This window comes from Nicotiana sylvestris, chromosome 6 (genome assembly GCF_000393655.2).
Source record: "Nicotiana sylvestris chromosome 6, ASM39365v2, whole genome shotgun sequence".
In the NCBI taxonomy this organism is placed as follows: Eukaryota; Viridiplantae; Streptophyta; class Magnoliopsida; order Solanales; family Solanaceae; genus Nicotiana; species Nicotiana sylvestris.
Genome location: NC_091062.1, coordinates 1,600,561 through 1,620,418, shown reverse-complemented (window position 1 = coordinate 1,620,418; position 19,858 = coordinate 1,600,561). Strand labels below are relative to the sequence as shown.

At 34.7% G+C, this 19,858-nt stretch overlaps 3 protein-coding genes across 3 annotated transcripts; 2 read left to right on the top strand and 1 right to left on the bottom strand.

Annotated features, from left to right (window-relative positions):
• Positions 1-1,934: 1,934 nt before the first annotated feature.
• Positions 1,935-7,907, bottom strand: LOC104241841 (anthranilate synthase beta subunit 1, chloroplastic-like). The gene is made up of 7 exons (XM_009796796.2): positions 7,443-7,907; positions 6,960-7,030; positions 6,138-6,175; positions 5,930-6,040; positions 5,094-5,193; positions 2,348-2,483; positions 1,935-2,154 (listed from the first exon to the last, which is right to left on the bottom strand). The coding sequence occupies exons 1-7, from the start codon at positions 7,737-7,739 to the stop codon at positions 2,047-2,049; spliced, it is 861 nt and encodes a 286-aa protein (XP_009795098.1). The 5' UTR covers positions 7,740-7,907; the 3' UTR covers positions 1,935-2,046.
• A 3,643-nt stretch (positions 7,908-11,550) lies between these two features.
• Positions 11,551-13,647, top strand: LOC104241854 (uncharacterized). The gene is made up of 4 exons (XM_070147722.1): positions 11,551-11,740; positions 11,833-12,148; positions 12,297-12,847; positions 13,028-13,647. The coding sequence occupies exons 1-4, from the start codon at positions 11,551-11,553 to the stop codon at positions 13,645-13,647; spliced, it is 1,677 nt and encodes a 558-aa protein (XP_070003823.1).
• A 224-nt stretch (positions 13,648-13,871) lies between these two features.
• Positions 13,872-14,204, top strand: LOC138870103 (uncharacterized). The gene has a single exon (XM_070147718.1). The coding sequence runs from the start codon at positions 13,872-13,874 to the stop codon at positions 14,202-14,204; it is 333 nt and encodes a 110-aa protein (XP_070003819.1).
• Positions 14,205-19,858: the final 5,654 nt, after the last annotated feature.

Genomic DNA, 19,858 nt, shown 5'->3' with positions numbered 1-19,858 from the left:
CAATATAGCCCAATATACTCATTAGAGCATATCAAGAGTATGTGATTAATTTTTGTATATATTTAATTCGAATGGGATAACGCCCTTGTCAAAAATGATAAAAAGCATAATAAAAACAAAAATAGAAAATCAGAAAAGTATCAAGAGAATGTTATGGATAATTTCAGCAAATAGTTCCACAATTTTCAAACAAAAATAATGGGGTAGGGATGGGAAAAAAGTAAAGAGAATATAGCTGTTTTCCCACACCAATAAAATATTTTAGTCAACTCTTAGAACTTATAAAGTTATAATAACTTAATATATTTTCTAAAACAAAAGGTTATTTACATGAAAGCCTATATATGAAGTAAATTAAATAAGATATTTAGTAGGTTCAAATCCCAGCGAGGCAAAAATATTAAGTGATTTTTTCTTATTGTTTAAGTTTTTATGGACAAAGTTATTCGGTATTTTGTGCTAGTGGAAGATAATAATATCTATTGGAGTTAATCGAGGTGTACAAAAGTTGCCCCGAACATCACTGTTATAGAAAAAATTAGAGTGTATGCGAATATCCACCAATTGTTATATATTTTTTCGACTATTTTTTAGAGCGGTTGTACAATGTCATTTTCCCTAATGATAATCCATCAATATCGCTTAAATTAGATATATGCATATGGTGTTTGGTAGCTGTTAGGGCTGTTCATTCGGATCGGATATTCGAAATCCGAACCGATCCATTCAATTTTGAATTTCGGATTTCGGATTGGATCGGATTTCGGATTATGTTTATTAAAATTTCGGATTTCGGATCGGATTTCGGATTGGTATATTTTAATCCAATCCAATCCGAAATCCGAAATTATTAGGACATGTATAAATACTACACTTTAATTTACATCAACCTCCAAGTTATTACCTTTACAATTGCTAGATTTAGCTATATTGACACCATAGTACTCTCATAATTGCATAAACATGAATTTTTCTTAATGTATTGCCTCTTTTACAAAGAAAATATACATATTAGTTTAACTTTGAGGCATAATAATACGATCCGATATCCGATCCGATCCAAACTTTAAAATCCGATCCGATCCGATATAATTCGGATCGGATTCGGATTGCATTTTCTAGAATCCGAAATTCGAAATTCGAATCCGAAATATGCTAAATCCGATCCGATCCGATCCGTGCACAGCCCTAGTAGCTGTATTATCCCCTTTTCATACCACAAATAAATATATTATTATTATTTCCATAATGTATTTAACTTGGTTAACAAGCCTTAGACCAGACATAGGAGTAGGTAGTAGGAGATGAACCTTTAATTTATTGATTGATTTTTGCTTTATCTTTTTTGGTTATATTTAATAATAAATAACTCCTTAAAATGAGAAAAGAAATGTATGATTTGGTTTCTGCCTAAAAGTAGATAAACATACAGATTGACCAATCATATTTGGAATGAGTGCACTCACGTCGGATTTTATTATTCTGTTTTTTTTTAATACATTGTTTATCACCTAATCCAATTGAGTTAGGTTTAACAAAAGTAGTCCTTTTTGGCATAGAGGAAGTATAATTTTTGGACAAATTTTAACGGGGTTGGAAATTTTATCCGAGTTGTTTACAATGCTAATCTTCGTCTTTCTTTAATTCGAAATTCGATTTTAATAGGCTTGTATATTCTTGATATATGCAATTGTGATGTCAAAAAACAAAAAGAAAATCCAAGTCTTGAGTTAATCAAGCCAGTCAACACATATATAAAGATCGTTATTAGAAAATAATGGGCAAGCCGGTGCACGCAAGGTCCGAGGAAAGGCCGTTGAGTGTGATATAGACAGTCTACCTTAATGCAAGTATTAGTGGCTACTTCCACAACTCGAGCCCGTTATTAGAAAGCACAATGCAAATTAAATCTATTTCCACGACGAGAAGAAGAATACAAGTATTGACAACTAATAAATTACCTTTGCTAGTTTACAAGGAAAAAGTACATACTTTTGCATAGGTTATTTAGGCAAAATCATAATATTGTATATGAATATAGAGGGTCTAGTCTTGAGTTTCTGCTTCTTCTTTCCTCTCTATCATTTTGACAAAATTGCGAACTATTGTCTTGCCTTCCGTTGTGATAATACTTTCAGGATGGAATTGCACCCCCTATATTAAACAAGCAAGATGCAATAGATCAAATTTAAACATACACGATTCTTACTTTATTAATTCACATCACCATATAACATTTTCAAAATTTTAAAACTCTTCACCAAGTCAAATACAGGGCTCGGAGCAATGAATCGATAGCAGAATGACAACAGCACTAGTTTAGTTCATAAAGGATGCAGATTTTTACCTGTAGATGTCGATAAACTTTGTGACGAGCAGCCATTATAAGACCATCTTCTGTCCATGCAGTTATCTCAAGAGCGTCTTTGGGGAAAGTATCCTTGTGTATTACAAGACTGTGGTATCTACCAGCTGTGAATGGGCTGAAATGAGATAGGTAATATCAAGATTTCAGCATAAATCAGACAAAGTTCCACTTATTTTAAGATAATAGAAGTGGCACTGATATTACAAGGACTTGTTAGACTGACATAAAGTAGAATTTAACTTAACCTGAACCAATTAAGTGGGTGGACGGGAAAGTTGCGCGATAGAGAAATTCTGTAAAAATGCTTTATATGTAAGAGAAGATCCCACAAATCAAAACTAGAGCTCCTCGGAAGGCTTGTTGGAAAACACCAGAATATCGAATATCGAACCATGAAAGAAGAAAGGCATGAGAGAAAAACATATTGGCTAGTGATTGTGAGGCCCCAATTCTTGACTGGACAGGACACCAAAGGCCTCTGCCCTTCCATTGTTTGGATATATAGAGAGGGAAGGAAGAGCTTTTGGTTTTTTCATGAAGAGATGAAATCAAGATAGAAATTTACCAAAAGAGGTAGTTTGGTTAAAAAGAAAGGAAGCTTTGGAGGCATTATGCTCACCAAAATTGACATAGTAGAGTTCAATCCTAAGTCTTGAAGTATCTGCGAAGTTCTCTCTTTGCTTCAGTTGTATAAGTAAACAATAAAAAATGTATTTGAATGTGTTGGCACACAAAGTGATAACAAAGCGACAAAACAACTGGTATGCTAAAATACGAAGAAAGCAAAATTTGTCTTGCTGCAAAAGTTTTTCCTTTAATGTAAGATAGGGGACATACAATGACAGCCATTTGAGAGATAGATTAAAGACCACCTTATAAACAATCAGGAAATCTTCTGTCCTCCCACTACCTGTGTATTTGTTATTCGCTCACCCTTTCCATTACCAAAATGTTTCAAGAAAGAAAGTCAGAGTGAAAAAGAAAGGACGACAAGAGAGTGATTCTACTGTCCGGAGAAGTGCATTATTGGTTTCTTGGGAGAAATGCACGGACAAGCATGAAGAAATATGAACGGTGTTACTCCACAGAAAGGGACTCCACCACTGAGTTCTCCCAAAGTATATATGGATAAGACAGTGTATTCTTAAAGTGATTTTCTGGAGTTGAGTTCATAGTTCTCCCACTATGAACTTAAGGCAGTCAAATTTGTTGAAGATATAGTGGGTTTCTTGAAGGTAGCAACTCGTGAAATGGAAAAAACAACTCAGCCACAAAAGGACCGACAGCACAGAGGTTGAAGTTACTGCGACTGTACATGGTAATGAAGAGGAGGAGACCATGTTAAAAAGCTGCGAGTAAAGTTACTAGTTCCAAGGAAGTGGATGAGGAAGAAGTTGAAGGTTCTGAAGAGCAGCTGTAGAGGGGTCAAGCTCTTGTTAAGAAGGATCCTGATCAAGAGAACCAGAGACCATCAACCCTGAAGCATTAGTTGATGAGATTTCAAGTATTGCGCACAAATGCGCAGTTTGCTCATTCAAGCAACAAAGTTGAGCAAGCAGAAGCTAACTACAAGGTTGAGCAGGTCAAGAGAATCTCACAGGAAAGCAACAACAACAACATACCCAGTGGAATCCCATAAGTGGAGTTTGGGGAGGGTAGTATGTACGCAGATCTTACCCCTACCTCGTAGAGGTAGAGAGGCTGTTTCTGAAGAATCTCACAGGAAAGCATTGGAGAAGAATTAACGGAGACAGAAATAAAAGGAGCTGAAGAAACTAACTGGAGTTCAGAAAATTGTGACACGGACTTTGAAACCAGCAGCTTTGACATTGAAATAGACTCAGCGGAATAAGTCAAGGAAATTGGACTGAATAACACAATTATCATTGAAGTTTTTGCAGCTTTAGTACTTTCGGCATCACTAGTTATCATCTATGTTTCAAGAAAACTAAGAGGTTCTATTGAATCTCCTCCGGTGGGCATACTTCCCATTATTGCTAGTGTTGAAGGAAAACTCTTAGAGAGGCAAACCGAAACTTATGAGGTTTCATCTTAACACGAATCATTGGATGGTCGATCAGAAAAGTTTAGCAAAAGTATTTCCAATTCCGCCTGAAGAATTTTAGACTTGAGACACTCAGGCTACTACTGCACCATGTTCAAGTAGAGCACCTTGAGATAACACCTGCTATTGGATCCATTGCACAAGCTTGATTGTTGCTGGTCCAAAGAAAGAAGCACTGAATCCAAAGGCAAAAGATCACAAGCCCATTCTGCTTTACCACTTGCTCAGCCAATCATTCTATAACAGATTCTCTATTGTATGGAAGCTTTTCAGCTTAAAGGAAGGTCTTAAAGGAAATGCAGGGGAAGAAAGATGGACAAGAGGTCAAGAACGCAATGTTAAAAACCCCAGTTAGGCAATCAAGTCGATTTCGAGGTCGTTTTGTTAAGCCCCTTGAATATCTACTGTACTAGTTTTCATTGGTCTAGTGGAAAGAGCATCTCGGTTGTTTCATAGTCTTTGGTCTTCTTCAGATCAAATTGCAGGGTGATGTAGCTCGTATCAATCGCAAAGGAAACTAATTGTAACTTGTAGGAAATTATGATCTTAACTTTCAATGGAGAAATTCACTTATCTTGATTATAAAAAATAATCAGAAAGACCAAACTGCAATTTGTTATGATATTTGTCTAATCAATTATTAAATTAAGGAGAGCTTACTTTGATAGCCCAGCAAATAAGCCGTCTTCCCCACCTTCATTATAATACACAAGGGAGCTTTTCCCATGCATCACACCGTATGGAGCACGAACAATTTTACCTGCAAAGGAACAAATTCACATGAAAGAGGATTAGGGAATAGGGAAGTGAAAAACACAGTAACACACAATTGACTACTTGAATAACAATAACGAAGAAAGTAGAGATAATACTCCGAGAAGATTGTTATACTCAAAACTTTAAATACTTTTTCAACTGTTCTTTTGCACTGTCACCAGTTCTCCTCAAAGCATTATAGTTTTCTACTAGTACGATATGTTTCTCTGCTCTAACCGGTCAGCAGAACAGAAAATTTAAGCCCCGAACAGTACTCATTTAGGACACTATAGGACTAATTTCAGTCTTATCAAAACAAATGACACTAACTTTGCAAATATGGTACATATCTAATAATTTTTATGTTTTACCGTTCTGTACAGTATATAAAATTCATGTGACTAAAAACTTTCTTGGATCAAATGTTGGTGAAGATCATGATTTCGATATTGGAAAGGGATAACAAACTTTTTTTTTTTATAACCGTGGTGATCGGGCCAGCTTCTGCACACCTCGATCATTACACCAGGTACCTGGTATCTCCCACCAGCACAAATACGGGTTAACTCAACCCACCAAGGTATAGGCAAATAGGGAAGAAATCACCTAACGTTTTAAGGGCCTCTGTAAACCTAATTTTTTTTCTCTTTCTCAAATAGAATAGAAACAAACTATCCATCAGATAGGCCAATTATTGAAACAACAAAAAAACTCCAAATATAGTTGATTCAATAACACACCTCCAAAAGCCTCTCCAATACATTGCAAACCCATGCAAACACCAAATAACGGTACAGTTGGTCCAAGCTCCAGTACAGTTTGCAATGATATCCCTGAATCTTGAGGTGCACCTAATCCCAATAAAATTAGATCAGAAGTACTAATCTTTCCATAAGTTCCAGGAAAAGGAAAACAATAGCTTGATATTTTTGGGTAAATTCTTCTTACCAGGTCCAGGCGATATTAGTATTCCCCTTGGATTTTTCCTGCAACAAATTAAAGCAAAACCACATGGTATCAACTCAATCAGTTTCAGGGAGTAAGAAGGCTCATTCTTTGCCAGGTCTGAAGAAAAACATAAAATCCTCTTAAATTTTCGGAAAACCACCTGATTCTCTTTTCAATTAAACGTACTTTCTAGTCCCTTTCTTATTATTATTTTGCCAATTTCAAATAAGCATCTTGTTGCCAAAGCAGTTCCCCTTTAGATCAGGGGGACGGGGAACCTGATGAAATAAGCCAGAAATAATTAATCATTTGACTTAAGGAACCTATAGTGCATATGCATCTCATTCAGAGAAACTTAGCAATTCAATTTTCTTTTTGTCTTCTTATCTATACTGTTAATCATGCGCACACAAGTATGTACCCACAAAATTCTAGCTCAAATGAATTGATAGTTATGCAGTTATCATTCGACCTACAACTTCCACTCTGCTCAATGTGCAAGCTCAACAGTTTCAGTTCTACAATAATCTGTGCCGCTACAATTACAGTTATTCAATTTGAATGATCATGTCAGCAAATCCAGAACAGAAAAGACCAATCAAAATCAGATAACGCAGATGCAGCCTTAATTTAACAATTAACTAGTTAAGGTAGAAGCGCTGAAACCAAAGGTCTCAAATTTAAATTTTATGAATTCAAGCCTTACTTAAAGGTTGGTGAGCCCATACCAGCATTGCAAGTTAGCTTCCACTTGGTAAAGTGTAAATATTGTAACTATACTACAACAGCTTGACCAAAAAAAAACAGAACTTTGAGTATTACTTTTTCAGTTCATCCACAGTAAGCTCGTCGTTTCGATAAACCTCGAAATTGCATCCAAGCTCTCCCATATACTTCAAAAAAAAACAAGTTAATAAACACAAAAATAATAATTAGCCTCAGTATTTCAAAATCAATATAAAGCTACAATTTCAATATACTTCATTAGCAACAAAAAAGAGAGGCAAAATTAAGAAAACTAAGATAATACTTAATTCTTTTCTTAACTTTTTAAACTAAGATAATAACTCACCATATTTCAAAGTTCTAAGATCAGTTCAAACAAAAGATCATCTCAAGCTTCAAATACTTCGAAATTAAGATAAACTAAGTTAAAAATTTTGTACATTTCTCAATTTTCAAATATCAATTCTTTTCTCACGCTTCATTATAATTTTAATTTAAAATTACACGAATAAAGCATAATCATTCATTCATATTCAAAAAATCAATTCTCGATTCAACTTTGAAAAAGTTCAGCATTACCTGACAGAGATTATAAGTGAAGCTATCGTAATTATCAATAACAATAATTGGACTCTTAGTCCGTTTATTAGTATCCGATAATTCAACACAAGTAGGTGAGCTATTCTGCGATATAGCAAACGCCGTCCTTTTGAGCAATTTTTCACTTCTGATTCGGAGAGCAGAGCCTCCGGAGCTGGAGAGAATTGGAAAAGCTAGAGTCGTTTGGTGAGGATGAGGTGAGAGAGATGTGTTTTTGGCGTTGATTTGAATGACGGAAGATTGTGAAGAGGATGGAGGGACGATAATGCTGGCCATGAGAGATTGTTGAGATGAGTTAAACGTTGTCGTTTGAGGCTGTGACCTGACGCCGGAGATCTACAGCGGCGGCGGTGGAGGTGAAGTACAACCGGGGGTAGTGTGTTTATTTGCGGCGGGTGTTTTATAGAACTTTTGTCAAGGAAATTCAAAACAAAAAATAAACACGTGAATAAATAAATAATATATATATATATAAAATTTTGATATTATAATTTTCAGGCAAAGAAGGTTCGGATAACTCCCTTTCATCTAGGGCTATTCATTCGGATCGGATATCCGAAATCCGAACCGATCCATTCAATTTAGGATTTCAGATTTCGGATTGGATCGGATTTCGGATTTTGTTTATTAAAATTTCAGATTTCGGATCAGATTCGGACTGGTATATTTTGATCCGATCCGAAATTCGAAATTATTAGGTAATGTATAAATACTACACTTTTATTTCGGATAGCCAGACTTTCTTTGCATCTTCCTCCAAGTTATTACCTTTACAATTGCTAGATTTAGTTATATTGGCATCATGGTACTCTCATAATTGCATAAACATGAATTTTTCTTAATGTATTGCCTCTTTTACAAAGAAAATATACATATTAGTTTGCAACTTTGAGGCATAATCCGATCCGATCCAATTAAAATCCGATCTGATATAATTCGGATCGGATTCGGATTGCATTTTCTAGAATCCGAAATCCGAAATTCGAATTCGAAATGTGCTAAATCCGATCCGATCCGTGCACAACCCTACTTTCATCCCTTAGCTCCGCCTCTGCATATATTGTTAGTAAATTATAATGTAATTATACCTGACATTATTGCTCTAATCGAAGTATAATTAAATAAATAGATATATTTAGACCCTTCCAAAGTATTTTGATACGTGAGTGTTAAAGATAAAGTCAAATTAATAAAAAAAAATTACTAACCTCAACAATATGAATGACCCAAATATATAAGGATTGTCAAAATTCTTATTGTACATGAGTAAATTTAGATAGTTTTCCTATTCATAATGTAAAATAAGGCCCGTTTGGCCATACATTTTGGCAACATTTTTTCAAATCTTTTTTGAAAACATTGTTTGTTCATACAAGAGGGGTTGTTCTGATGGTAAGCAACCTCCACTTCCAACCAAGAGGTTGTGAGTTCGAGTCTACCCAAGAGCAAGGTGGGAAGTTCTTGGAGGGAAGGATGCCGAGGGTCTATTTGGAAACAGTCTCTCTACCCTAATAAGTGGGATTATACTGGGTTGTTGTTGTTGTTGTTTGTTCATAAATTAATGATCTATTTTTGAAAAATTTCTGAAATTATTTTTCAAGTTCCCAAAATCTAGTTTAGGGTAGATTTTGGGTGAAACTTATTCTCCTACTTACAAAATTTCAAATTTTTTTCAAATAAAATGCATGTCCAAACATAATTTCAACTTCCAAAAATTATTTTTCAAAAATTATTTTTTCAAGTTTCAACTAAATCTATGTCCAAACGCTAACTAAGTCTTTCATTTGGTTTCTTCCTAAAATTAGATAACATACTGATTAGCCAATATGTGGCATAAGTACATTAAATTTGGATTTTATATCTTGTGATTAAAAGAAACAATAATATAAATGGAGTAATAGATAAGCATTTCAAGCATAGGGATTAAAAGGGAAAAAAAAAGTAGCTAATGAAAAGGACAATCACAAAATTAGGTTTCAATGTGATTATGAAAAAGTCATATAAGTTAGTTGAGATGAATTCATGACCAAGGATTTAGTAGTGCACGAAGAGAAATTAAAATTATTATAATCTTTACATTGAAATGGTCCTTTAATAGTGGAGATAGTCATATTTAGGCTGATCTAGTTATGGTCAGGAATACTTAGGATTAAGAAATCATAATTATGTTGGATTGGAAGAAAAAAAATTGCTCATTAAGGGGAGGGTGAAAAGTAGGGGTGTTCGTGGTTCGGTTTGGGTCGGTTTTTCTCTAAAAATAAATCAAACCAAGTAAGTCGGTTTTTCAAATATTGGAAATAAACTGAACCAATTAGTCATTTTTTATCGATTCGTTTTTTATCGATTTTTCGGTTATTTATCGATTTTTTTTTAAAAAAATATGAGACATATACTACCAAACGCATATTCCGGCGACTACATTTTCAACGTAACACTATCAAATCAATTGTTTTTTTGATAAATCTATTGTTTACCAAGATATATTGATTATAATAATCAAATAGTGATGAAGAATTTAAGTACTCAATAAAATCAATTATTTTTAACATAAAATAAATTATCAAAAGAAGACTACCAATCAAACTAGAATGTAAAGGCAAGGAATTAGATTATTATAGCAGAGAACGAGATTAAAAATACAAATGATTAATATGTACCATAAAATTTTAGAAACTTTATATAAAAATACATATATATAGGTGTAATAATAAATTTAAATAACTACTTTTATAGTTGGTTTGATCCGATTTTTTCGGTTATTTTTTTTTATTAAAACCAAAACCAAATAAAATTTGATTGGTTTTTAAAATTCAAAATCAAAATCAAACCAAACTTAAAAGAGTATCGGTTTTTTGGGTCGGGTTGGTTCGATTTTCGGTTTGGTTCGATTTTTTGGGTTTTTATTAACACCCCCAGTGAAAAGGTAGGTAGGGGAGGAGCAAGGGTGGTGGTATAAGGATATTAATAGGAAAAAATTTACTCGCAATTTGGAATGTTTATATAAAATCGACAAATAAAAAATGAACCTTTTTTCATAAGATTTTTTTTGGTTTACACATTTATTACTTAGCTACAACGGCTAATGTTTAGAATTCGTTTGAGTTAGCAAAATATTTTAAAGTGGCAAAATTGATTTTATAAATAAATAATTACATGTTAAGGTAGAAGCGCTAAAACTGATCTATTACTTAGTTATTATATTTGGTGATTTATATTTTTTTTAATTAAAATGATTGAAATATTCTTTAAATTATTCTAAAAGTATAAACATAAAATTATTTTTACATAAAAAGAAGGAGCTAGGACTTTATTTGGGAAGGTATTTTGGAATTTATAAAAATATTAGAAATAAAATGGTAAATTTTTTTATCAAATCAAAAGTGGCTATAAGCCGATAAATTTATAGTTTTTGGTTCATTTTAGCTTATAAGTATTTGGCTTATAATCACTTTTAGTTTATACCACACAACAACAATAACAACAATAATTACAACAAACTCAATGTAATCCGATAAGGTGGGGTACGGAGAGGATAATGTGTACGTAAACCTTAATACTACCTTCTAAAGATAGAGAGAACATTTCCGAAACTAAAATGTAAACTAAGAAATAATTATAAACTAATTTGACCGATTTACAGTCTTACCTATATTATACCCTTTTTAATCTTGGATTTCATAAGAATTGAGTACGAGTAAAGTAAAAGTTAATATATTCCAATAATTCCAGTGGTCTGTTATTTTTAGGGAAAATTTCATATTAAAACAACTGGGTTGCCTCTTTTTCAATTTTATAGCCCATATTTCAATTTACAATTGAGTAGCCCAAAAATTAGAGGCCCATATCCGAAAAAAGGGCGTTATTTCCGTTTTTGGGAGTAAGAAGCGGGATTTTCTTTGTTTCAGCTGGATTTTCTCTGATTCTTTCCAATTTTCTTCCCCAAATACTACAAAAACGAGATCTTACGATCAATGCAGCTCCAAAAACCCTAGAATTTCTTTTTCATCTCGAATTTCTTCAATTTTTTTGCTACAAATCAGCGCAATTCTCATTTTTTGCTGCAATTTTGATTTCAATTTTTTGTTCGATGGAGCTTTTTCCAGTTTACATTCTTCATAGTGGTGAATGGGAAGAAAACAAGTTTATCAATTTCGTCAGCGATTGTGTAATAATCGAGTCGACATTCAGCTACAACAATTTAGTTGCAGCTATTTCGGAACAGATTAGGATCGATAGTGAGTTAAACACAATAGAGATTAACTTTCTCCCAAATGATGGTTTGCAACCGATTCTGATATACAATGATACAGGTGTAAAAGTGTATATCGAATTAAAGAAGAAAAGCTTGAATATCCCTTGTTTGTGACAGTGAAAGAGATTTATGATAATCGTTTGGTTGCTGCAAGTTCCAGTTATTTGGTTGCTACAAGTTCAAGTTGTTTAGTTGCTACAAGTTCCAATTCTATAGATGTATCCACAATTGATAGCACCGAGATTATGCCTGATATCAAATTGATTGAAAACACGAAACTTAGTGAAAACACGGGTATAATAGATAATATGTTGAACGAATTTATTGTGGAGGATCAAGTTTATAAAGATAAAGAGACAGTTATGAATGTGATGAAGAACTTGGCTGTACGCGAGAGGTTCCAATTCAAGGTGAAGAGATCTAGTGCAACAAGGTATGTCATTAATTGTATATTCTGTTATATATATGTATAAATATGTATAAATTAGTATATATTTGTATATAGGTATTAAAATTAGTATATATGTAGTTATGTTTTTGTATACAAGTGTATTTAGAAGTTGAATGATCTTTAATCCTAGGTATCACCTTATGTGTGTGGATGACAATTGTGCTTGGAGTTTCAAATCTTATGCCGTTTTCAAGGCAAACATATTCAAAGTGAGAAGTTACAATAATAATCACACATGCGGCTATGGTGAAAGATACTTAACACAACGTCAAGCTACTTCGGGTGTAATTGCTAGTATAGTCAAGGAGAAGTATGTTAATCCAAAAAAAATTTACACCGCAAATGATATAATAGAGGACATACAAAAGCAACACGGAATTGAAGTGAGCTACATGAAAGCATGGAGAGCTAAAGAGATAGCAATGACAATGATAAGAGGGAGTCCGAGTGATTCATATAAGGAGTTGCCTAAGTATTTTTATATGTTGGAGCAAACAAATTCAGGAACGGTTACAAAGTTGCACAAATCAGAAGATGGATGCTTTCTTTATGCATATGTTTCGCTATATGCATCTATCAAGGGCTGGGAGCATTGCAGACCGATAATAGTTGTTGACGGAAGTTTCCTTAAAGCAACATATAAGGGTACCATATTGACTGTTTGCACACAGGATGGAGCTGGTGAGTTGACTCCATCTACCTTATTTATGCAGTTTGTATAATGTTATAGTTTCATGTATAAAAATGTATAGGATTTCACAGCTGTTATTTTTATAAAATTTGCAGTTGGTATAAAGTTGTATAATTATGTATGAGATTTGTATAATTGTCTAAATCCTAATATCTATTTTATATAAACAGGAAAAATCCTTCCACTTGCATATGCAATTGTAGATTCAGAGAATAACAAATCTTGGGAGTGGTTCTTTGTCCAGATAAAGGGTACTTTTGGAGTTAGGGAAGGGATGTGTATAGTTTCACATAGAAATGAAAGCATCTTCAATGCCACAAAAGCTGTGTACCCAGAAGTACCACATTGTATTTGCATGTTTCACTTGTGGCAGAATGTAAAGCGCACATTCAAAAAACATCACAAACAATTGAAGGATATCTTCTTTGCTTTGGCTAGAGCTTACACGATAGAGAAGTTTGAGTACCATATGACAGAGATGTGCAAAATTGATCCGAGGGTGAAGCCTTACTTGTTCGAAATTGGCTACGAAAGGTGGTCTAGGGCATATTCCAAAGTGAAAAGGTTGATGGTAATGACTTCCAATATTGCAGAGTCAATTAATGCAGCTAACAAGGATGCTAGAGGGTTACCGGTAATGCGATTGCTGGAGTACATGACAAATTTGCTACAACAGTGGAACAACAAAAACAGAAAAAGTGCAATGAAGACATCTACAGAGCTTGGCGAAAAGTACGACAAACTCCTTCGGGAAAATTTGATTGCATCGGAGCAAATAACGATAAAATGAATCAAATATAATGATGCTTGGCACTGCTGACTTGCATTTTACTGCTTGTATAAGTATGTATAACTCTGTATATTAATGTATAATGTTCTTTAACTTTTTTTTTTTAAAAAAAAAAACTTTTGCAGGTGAGGCCTGCTACGGAGCAGTTATATACTGTGTTTGAAGGGGTAAGGCGAAATATAGTGTGACTTGAAGCGGGAACATGCAGTTGCGGAAAATTTCAAATGGATGAACTTTCATGTCCGCATGCTTGGGTGGTTTTGAAGAACCAGCAGCTGAAACCTGGACAATATTGCTCTTTTTACTACAAGAAGGATAAACTCCTTAGAACTTATGAATTTCCAGTGAATCCGATGCCATATGAGAGTTTATGGGTAATCCCAACAGAGGTGATGGAAGATGTGGTCCTACCACCTAAAGGGAGAAGGAATGCAGGAAGGCCAAGAAAGGAAAGACTCAAACCTGCTTCAGAAAAAGAGTCTAAGAGGGCGTTTTCATGTTCTGTGTGTGGACAAGGTGGTCACAATAGAAAAACATGTAGGAATCGACCAAAATAAATAGTTGGAAACATAACACTTCCTATTACATTTGTTGTCATATTGAGTAGTTAAGTTTCACAAACAATAGAGTTACAAATGTTGAGTAGTTAAGTTTCACAAGCAATTGAGATGTTTCATTATACATGTTTTGATTATCCAATAATAGTGTCTTATTGTTTTTAATGGTACTAAATATATTGATAGATTGTGGAAATACAAAACAGAACTGCAAACAATCAATGGTATTATATGTATATAGATGTATAAATGAGAGTATAAGTTTGTATAAATTTGTATAACTATGTATATTATTGTATACATATGTATAAACCCTGCTACACTAACAAAACTGCAACCATAATGAAAATACATACTTTGTTAAAGGACAAAAGCAACTGAAATATTCATTAAAATGTAATTCATTCCCAGCCACAACGTATAATGACTACCACAAATTACACAAAAATAAAAATATCTATAATATCCTTTAAGGTTATCTCACAAGTAGCAGAATAGTACTTAGACAAAACTAGGCAACAACTCATGATACATAGAAAAACTATAGTAAAATGGAAAAAACAGAACTACTTTCTCGGTCGTCCCCTCTTCCTCTTCCTGAAAAGTCTCCCAGTGATTTCATCACCACTAATTGCACCGGACTGCTATTTTTTCCTTCCATAAGGTCGTTTAAACTGTTGCTCCATATTCTGAGGACAAGGAGGAGATGCAGCGACAGAATCATCAGTGTGAAAGGCAGGCACCACAGGCACCTCCCCTGATGCAACATCATCGGCATTAACTTCAAAAAACATGTCGATGTTCAGAGTTGACATCTCTTTACCAGTAGGGGAAATGTTCCTATAGTTCAACTACAAGAAGAAAAACAGGATTACAATAGTAGAAAAAGGAAATTGTTACATATTCATAAATATACATACAGAAAAGCTGAAATCATATATGAAGAAGTATTATGGTACAAAATGTTTACCTTGTCGTTATTACACATGATCACCCCGCTAGTCAAATTCGCATATGTTGGAGTTTCAGTCACTTTCCAATTAAGAATGCGTGGCACATTTGTGCCAACGCGAATATCTAGATGCTTGTCAACCATAAAGCAACACTCAAAAAACCATATCTGTAATACAAGTGGCAAACCTCCAAGCCTATACATTGTCAAATAGTCACACTGTCTGTCCCTCATTGTCCCTAAAATATCTTCAAATGACTTTCTTCCCCAAGCATACGTCTCATATTGACCACTTTCAATGATATCAAAATCATCTTTGGTGATACCATGATTATTGGCATCTGAGAATATGAAATGATGGACAAACACCATCAAGGCCATCTTGAACGCATCTTCGTCCGACTTCCAGTCCTTTTTCTTGAAGCGATCAAGAAGCAGCCCCCTCGTTATAGCCTTTTTTCCATCTCCTAGAAAGTAATCTTTTAGCAACCTATTAACATCTGGTTTGTCATATAAAGTGGTGTCGTCTTCTACACACTTCAAACCAGTGATAACAACAAACTCTCCAATGCCAAAATGCACCAAACAACTATTAATTTTCACCCACAACTCCCTTTCCCGTCCTGGGTCGACTTCCCTCAATAATATACAATGAATAAGTTGATTTTGAATTTTAAATTGAGGGAGGTCCAAGAAGTACCCAAAACAACTAGCACGGAACATTTGAAGTTGCGTGTCAATCAAACATTGCTTCAAAATGCTCACAATATCAATTTCGGTATGGGAACTAATCCTGTTGTGGAAATGATCAACTGGTTGTATATAGAAGTCCCCAACCTTGCATATGGAAAAAATAACAAGAAATAGATTAGGAACAAAAACTATACTAAAACATTTTATAAAAATGTATAAATCAGTGTAGTAGTACTTGTATAAAGATGTATAAACACCTGTATAACTTTGTATAGAATTGTATAAGCATGTATAATTTAATAGCAACACAGGAAATACCTTCAACTTAGATTTTCTCTCATTCAATTTGCAGCGAATAACAAACCTTTGTTCTTTCGATATGCAATCAAGACCACTCTCACCATCGTTCTTGATCTTTCTCCTTTTCGGTTTAACATTGGGGCCTACATCATCTTCATTAACTAAATCAACTTTCAGCTTTTCTTTTGATTTTTCAGGTCTCCCACATTTCTTACTCCTTATTCTAACGATGTTAACCGGAGTAGGAGTATTACTTGTTTGCGAACGAGTCATTCGACTGCTCTCTTGTTGCAACTTTTTTGTAGGAGCAGGAGACTCAAAATCATCATCATCGGGAGACTGGACATGCTTATTCGCTTCAGAAGCAGGGGTTGAGGGCAAGTCCCTCGATGATATAACTGGAGTGGGAGAATTCCTTGTTTGCGAATGAGTCATTCGACTGCTCTCTTGTTGCGAGTTTTTAGGAGGAGCAGGAGACTCAAAATCATTATCATCTGGCGCCTGGGCATTTACATTAGCTTCAGAATTAGTGTTTGAGGGCAAGTCCCTCAATCGTTTCGCATAATCGAACTTAACGCCTTTTCCAGCAACCTTCACCCTCTGCCCCTTGGAAAAGAGCCCGAGGCACCTCTTTACTGATAAAAAGAATAGATAGAAAGAATGGGTTGGCTTAATTTTTGCTTTTAGAAACAGAATTTTTTGAACGCATTGTCTACAATAAACCAAACAAGCATAGCTTTAACAAAAGTGAAGACAACTGAAGGAAAACACAAAAATCAAAATGTAACAAAACTCAAAAGTGAACCAAAAATAAAGGCCATGAACAAAAAGCAGAGGCCAATTTTCCCAAATTGTAACAAAACTCAAAAAATAAAAAATTCTACCCTAAAATTCGAAATAACAAAGCATGCAAACTGAAACATCAAGTTTAAGCCTAGAACGAAGATAGAAGGAACAAAAATCAAACGAAAAACACAACAACATTGTAAGAAAATAGGCATAATCAGAAAAGCAAAAAAAAAAACTAAAAATAAAACAAAATTCAAAACCAAAACTGTGGTAAAAGCATAAAATGAAACGAAAATTACCTAAAAATATGATTGAAAGCTCGAAAAAGTACTTGAACCCAACAATGGAGGTCGGTTATCGTCGGCTCTGAGAAAGCGTGAGGAAGAGAAACAGAGAAAGTGAAATTTAAAATATTAAAACCGTTGTTTTAAGTTATGGGCTACCGGGTGAAAACTAAATTTCATAACATATACAATCTGGGCTAAGCCAGGTAAGAGCTTCAAATATGGGCTATTTTCGAATGGCCTGTATGTCCCAAGTGATATATGATGTAATTTTGTCTTATTTTTAAGAGTCACAAATATGCAAAAAATTGTAGCTTATGAAAAGAAGTTGAAGCAGAACGAAAAGAAATTGTAAAACAATATACAGGTAGGGAATCACAGTGAACTCGACTAATAAACACAATATTGAAATGTGACTTATAAATCACAATAGTTGAATACGTTATATAAGTCCCATTCACTTATTGCGTTTTATACATCGGATTTATGTAATACATATAAGTAAATGGACCTACTTTCATAAACTTCTGAATGAAGATGGGGACTGAGATATTATACTAGGTGAAATGGGGCATCTCGAGGGTCACCGAAACTGTAGGTACTGTAGGCGCATTAAGATTAAGGACGTCATGGGGGCTATGCATAAGATGAGTAGGGGTAGAGCAACCGGACCAGACAAAATTCCGATAGAATTCTGGAGGTGTGTGGGTAGAGCAAGCTTGGAGTGGCTGACCAAACTGTTTAATGTTATTTTTAGGATGAAGAGGATGTCATATGAGTGGAGGTAGAGTACGATGGTACATTGTACAAGAACAAAGGCGATATCCAGAGTTGCAATAACTATAGGGGTATCAAGTTACTAAGTCATACTATGAAAGTGTGGGAAAAGGTAGTGGAAGTGAGGGTGAGGAATATAGTGTCTATATCCGACAACCAGTTCGGGTCCAATGTCGGGTCGTTTGACTACGGAAGCGATACGCCTTATTAGGAGGCTGGTGGAACAGTAAAGAGATATGAAAAAGGATCTGCACATGGTGTTTATTGACGTGGAGAAAGCGTATGACAAAGTCCCTAGGGAAGTCCTTTGGAGATGCTTAGAGGCGAAAGGTGTGCCGGTTGCCTATATTATGGCGATTAAGGACATGTATGATAGAGCTAAGTCTCGGGTTAGGATCTGAGCTCAGCCCGTTCTTCTTTGCTCTGGTGATGGACGCACTGATACAACATATTCAAGGGGAGCTGCCATGGTGTATGTTGTTCCCTGATAATATATGTTACACCCCGCATTTCCGTACGTAAAAGTACGCCATAAGTAAATTGATAAAAACTCGGAATAAGATGTTACATCCCATATTTTCGTACGTTAAAATTTCGTCGTAAGTTGATCGACGTAAGTTCGGGAATGAGATTATTTTGGGATTAATAGTATCACACTATTTCAAACAAGTGATAAGTAAATTCGTGAAGGTGAGAGGGTAAGTGAATCGAAGAAAATGAATTTTCGTCCAAATTTGGCATGTTGGGATAAAAATTCGGGCCGAGCGTTAATACACGATATTTATGAACTAGTACCATACAAAGTACCCTATGACCCATGGTAGTATGATATATAAAAGGGTATTAAAAATAAGTAGAATTTTAAATAATTTAAGACAACTTTTAATTATGCGGGTAATTGATTAATTTTAGTAATCTCTTGAGGTTCAGATGATATTCATTAACCATATAGCTGATGATTCCTACATAAAGATCTTAGTTGTACGTTTATTTTAAGAGCTTGTTCCTCTGTCGAGGTAACACTTGACGCAGCTTTTTCCATCGGTGGTGAAACATTGCTCCGGCGACTCATCGGCGGTCATTTATAAAAGCCGATTTGATCTTAAAGACCAAGACTACAATTCAGGCGTAAGCCTAGCCATTAGAAATACGAAATGCTTACCAATTCCTACAAAGGAATACTACAATAAAACGCTAGAATTCCTACAAGTTTCAACAATTTCAATGAAAATTATTTAGACATTAGCAACGCAAGATTTTGCAGTTTTAAAGGATTACGGTGCAACCTTTTCCAAGAACATCATACGGATTTTTCCTTACACCAGGTATGTTAAGGCTAAGCTCTTCTTTCATTTGACATGATCTCGTCATTACATTCATATCCCGAAATTTATGTATATTTTACTAGTCTTGCAAATTGCGTATATTTTTCTAGTGTTGTAAGTTATAATATTCTCCTTATCGGGACTGCATATTCAGTTGAGTATTTTCTTCTTCCACTCAAAAGAGCAGAGAATTTATATATATACAGTATTAAAAGTATTTTCATTACCATCGAGCTATAATCGATGGGCAGGCCCCTATTGGGCAACCTCTGATCAGATGGTAAGTTATATACCGAGCCTACTGTGGCGAGCGCTTATGAGCGAGCTCAGTTGGTCGAGACACAGAGCCTAGTATGGCCGAGCGCATATGAGCGAGCCTACTATAGAGCAATTATATATATACCGAGCCTGCTGTGGCTGAGCGCTTATGAGCGAGCCCAGTTGATCAAGATACAGAACTTAGTATGGCCGAGGGCTTATGAGCGAGCCTACTACGACAGAGCAGTTATATATATATATACCGAGCCTTATTGG